The sequence below is a fragment of the Alternaria metachromatica genome (assembly GCF_023757995.1).
Source record: "Alternaria metachromatica strain BMP 0045 chromosome Unknown scaffold_47, whole genome shotgun sequence".
NCBI lineage: Eukaryota > Fungi > Ascomycota > Dothideomycetes > Pleosporales > Pleosporaceae > Alternaria > Alternaria metachromatica.
Genome location: NW_026055538.1, coordinates 128,834 through 133,456, shown reverse-complemented (window position 1 = coordinate 133,456; position 4,623 = coordinate 128,834). Strand labels below are relative to the sequence as shown.

Here is a 4,623-nt window from a genome sequence, read left to right as displayed (position 1 = left end):
GACAAATCGGACGGGCAGTTGTGCCTTCTGTATTGGGGGATACCTAGGTAGAGTTCTTTCCACACCATGCATGGAGCTGCATGATGTCATCGCAGGAAACCGCTTCCTCTTGACCCAACATCCATCTCAATGAAGCCATATCGCATGTTCGAGACACCAAAACGCCATGTTCATGCTAACGAGTGACGTTGGCTTCAGTCCTCCGCGGAGCTCATGCCAAGCATCACGAATCTTACCAATGGCGCAGCCGCTAGCGGAGCATAGACATGGGAAGGTACATACATAGCATTGCCAACGCCCCGGATCTACAACAAGCCTCAACACCATCGCTTATTCACCCATTACCAAGACTGCATCTCACGAACTTTTGAGTTTCTTCGTGGGCAATCTTGCTGCCTTCCGAGCCATGACGTGTGGCGTACCTATGATACGACTGGTGGCAAACCTACTTCTGGAGGCGGGTCCAGCGTGTCTCATTCGCGGTCTCGACGCCGTTGAACCAATTTTGATCGCTGCCGGCAGCATCTCGGAACCTTGACTGTCTCGATCCGACGGTGGAGACCGCAAAAGGCCCTTTAGGAAAGAGGATATAAGCCATGAGGGAGTCGCTACTGTCCCCAGTACAGAAACTCAGAGTTTGCTATCTCGTGCGGAGAAGCACAATGGTCGACGACGCCTCGTGGCGAATGCGGCATCCCATGCAGCCCTCACTCGCTACGCTTACCAGGGGTATTTCCGCGAACCTTACCAACGCATCGCCAGCTGCGCCTCGCTGAAACTACCCATCGAATACGGATTCGGATTATGGCTACAGTCTACCTTACCTCCCGACCAGATGCATGACCTCTGTCGTACCTGTTGGGTGGCATGACGACGACTGCGCGGCAAACACCGGCCCATACCGCCAATTAGGTCGCCAATTAGGTGTACATGAAATCTCTCGAGTATGGAGCAACTGTCGGCGCCATTGCTCCGTTTCATGACCATCCCGTGGGACATGGCCAGTCAGTACCAGTTTTGATGTTCGGGAAGCGGTCAGTCCGGAGTTGAGGCCTTGTCGCCAGTTGGAGCAGTGTTCAGAGCCCTGACATCCCGTCATGGAGACCATTTAGCCTCACGGACGGATCCCCTCGTCCTTGCCCATGCCAGATTTTGCGTGCACAGTTCCCTTTATCATACCAGAGCCGCATCAGCACTTGGAAAATATATCGCAAAAACCCCGGGACATCCATTACGGAATACCTGCCCATAACAGCCCAACGGGGGAATCTCGGCTAGTTACAGTCACCCTAGTAAGGCACTAACGAAGCTCCCGTCGCTTTGCAAGAACCGCCCGTGCCAACGCTGCAGGATGCCCAGCGGTCAGGCTAGGATGTTTCTCCAAGCAAGGTCCAGCCCACCAGACCGCCTAAGCCCCATGGCTTGCGACCGTGTGGTAGGCGTTTGACCGGCGTCCGACGCGCTGCCCTGCAGACTCTTTCCCCAGCCGTGGAACCAGGGACGCAGGCCGCTTCTCCATGCTGGATCATTGGACTCGCAAACCATCACCCCCATGTCACCTCGCGCAGTGATGCTAACTAGTTGAGTCTAATATGCACTTTGGACGCTTGGGCTTTTCAATCGTCCAGGTTACCTAGGTGCGAATGAGCATTCATTCAAGCACAATGACACAAGGAACCTTCGATGATATCTCCCCGAGTGTAGGCGCAACATGTCTGTTGTACTAATAGGAACCAGCGGATCCGCTCGGCGACTGCATTCCTCATCAAGTAGATGACGAGACGTTCCCACACTAGCTTGTCCTCCAACATGGCTTCCACTCCTACCACCACTGCTCCGGTCAAGCGGGCTTGCGATAGGTACGTCGCCGTCGGTACACATTTCACATGCCACACCACTAACATCATCAACTTCTAGCTGTCACCGAAGAAAAGTAAAGTGCATTGGCGAAGGCACGGCCCCTTGCAAAAACTGCGTCTCTGCTGGCCTTGCATGCACATACAATGCCATCCCACAGAAGAAAGGACCTAAAGGCAGTCGTGCCAAAGTCCTGTCCGAACTTCGCGAAACACAACGCAATGCCCAACTTGCTGCCGGATTCCCAACTGACCTTGGCTTCGATGGCCGTTCACTATCCTCGACATTCGCTCGCACGCCGGGCCTCATGCCCCCCGCTCTCGTTGAGAGTTGCATAGAATACTTCTTCGCCCATGTCTACCCCTCAGAACCCGTCCTGCACCGCCAAAGAGCGCAAGAAGCCGCCGTTGGTATGGACCGCTCCACCGAGGCGTATTGCATGGTAGTCGCACTATGCGCATACGTCATGATCCAAGCCAACCACAAACCACCCGTCAACGTCCTACCACGACCAGAGATGGCCCACATGTCAAACGTCGGCATCGGCCATGTCCTGCTGGAAGAGTCTGTCCGTGTGCGACAAGGCTACGACCACCGCGAGAACCCCTCCCAGATGAGCGTGCTCACATCGTGGTTCTACTCTGGTTGCTACTTTGGACTTGCGCGCGAGAACACAGCATGGGCATACCTCCGGGAAGCCACCACACAAGCGCAACTGCTAGGCATGCACGACGAGGAAACTTACAAACACGACCCTCTGGATATATCGCGCAAGCGCGTCCTATACTGGCTCCTCTTTATCGCTGAGAGGTACGACTTCACACCCACGCGTCTTGCTAGACCCTTTGCTAATTGCCTACAGGACTTATGCCCTACACAAACACCGCCCAATCACATTATACCCCACCATCCACCCTCCTTCGCTGGACGAGGTCCCCTCCGATCGGCCCATTGCCGTTGGCCTGGAACTTATGATCAACATGTTCAAGATTATCGACGACACATACATCAACCTCTGGAACCGAGTGCACAACACACATGCAAGCGCTGCATGGATTACGCAGATTCAAACCCAGCTCTCCGAGGCGGTACCAGCATACTTCGAGTGCACAGAGGTCCAGGAAGTCCAGATTCGCATAACTCAACAATGGCTGCGATCGCAGACATGGCAGCTAAGTGTCTGCCAGGGTCTTGTGAGCAGCGTCTCCAACGACATCCCCCTCACATTCAAATACCCAATCGAAATCGCAAGGGACCTTCTCACAATCTCGCATCAATTCTCGCAACAAGCCATGGAGATGCACGGCGTCGGACTGGTGAGTATTTTCCCGTTAATTTTCCGCATCATCATCCCCCAATTTTTGGAGATTGTCACCGCTAGAGCCCCTCCATCTCCAGCTGCAACAATCCCTGTTGTATTCGATCGCGCTAGTGCCGCACTAGGCAACGTCTATCTCTGACGTCCATGCCCTGACTAGCCAAACTGGCAGCACTGTCCCTTCCACCTATACCCCTGCCACGTTTTACCCTATCTGTCACGCCAAACGTTAGCTAACAGCTCTGCAGATCGAGAAGCTATTCGACATTGCGTGTTGTCTAGCAGATGTCGTTGCATGCACCTCGTTTTCGCCTGACGCATTCGCTTTGGGCCCTCGCGACTATGTATCGCGATTCCTCACCCTCATTTCGACTCTCCGTGGAGGACAGACTCGATACCTCCCTCTATTGCTCACCAAGCTCTCTGAAGTCCTCCCGAACCTTCCGCTTCCCCGGTCTCTGAACCTCCCCCAGACGGTTCCCGCTTCGACGCTCGGCTTAAATTCTACTGGCTCGGGGACACTTCCCTCCAATGTCGCCGACGACTACTCGGCAAACCCGAACGCAACGTCGCCCTCGTATCCTAACAACGATCTGATTCGTCGACTGGCCGCGCAGACTGGAGCCCAACTCCCTTTCAATACGACCCAGCATTCCATGGTCAATGTACCTACTACGCACGTAGGCGACATGTCCCTGTACGACTCCTCCCACAGCGCAGCGCATTCCCACTCTTCTAGCTCAGCTCCTAGGAGCACTTCCACGACACCGGGCCCCTACGAGACTCCAATGGCACAACGGGGGTCGCAACTCGTAGGTCATCCGACCATGCAATTACCCACTTCGCACGGCCACATGCAGAGTCATCACATGGGCGTTAATGCCACAGCATACGACCCACGGTTTTCTATTCAGAGTTACCCTGTCGACCCTATGATGTACAAGCAATAGTTTTTTTCTTTGAAGAGTAGGAATATCAACAACGGCGCGGTGGAGTTTCTGGTCCCGACAATGGGCCAATTTTAGATTCGGTAGCATGGTATAGCTTTTGACCATTCAAGTAACGTTCAGCTTTTACAACGGCAACCGCCCTACAATCTTCGAGTGATCAAAGCTTCGAAAAGGAGCACGTGGAACACGGACGACGTTGAACCGCCATGTCACAAGATCCAAAAGCGTCATGTTGCCAGGGCTCAGCACACGAATACCGCGATTCCCGGTCATTAGCGATCTAATGAGCTACGAATGTCAATCCTCCGGTAGTTCTTCCGACGGGAAGGAGCTCATGGTGTCAAAAGCACACGTGCGGGAGGATGAGCTTGCATGCAGGACTAAGACCACCGTGGATATTTTAAGCGATTTGACATGTGTACCATGGGTTAATCGAAGCACCGGCTTGCCTCTTCAAGATGAAGTGTCAAGGGCTATCCATGTGCTGGATTACCGCAG

At 53.9% G+C, this 4,623-nt stretch overlaps 1 protein-coding gene across 1 annotated transcript; it reads left to right on the top strand.

Moving 5' to 3' along the window:
- Positions 1–1,809: 1,809 nt before the first annotated feature.
- Positions 1,810–4,125, top strand: J4E83_010563 (uncharacterized protein; the record flags this gene model as incomplete). The annotated part of the gene is made up of 4 exons (XM_049337444.1): positions 1,810–1,859; positions 1,918–2,667; positions 2,720–3,173; positions 3,424–4,125. The coding sequence occupies 4 exons, from the start codon at positions 1,810–1,812 to the stop codon at positions 4,123–4,125; spliced, it is 1,956 nt and encodes a 651-aa protein (XP_049183428.1).
- Between the last annotated feature and the right edge of the window lie 498 nt (positions 4,126–4,623).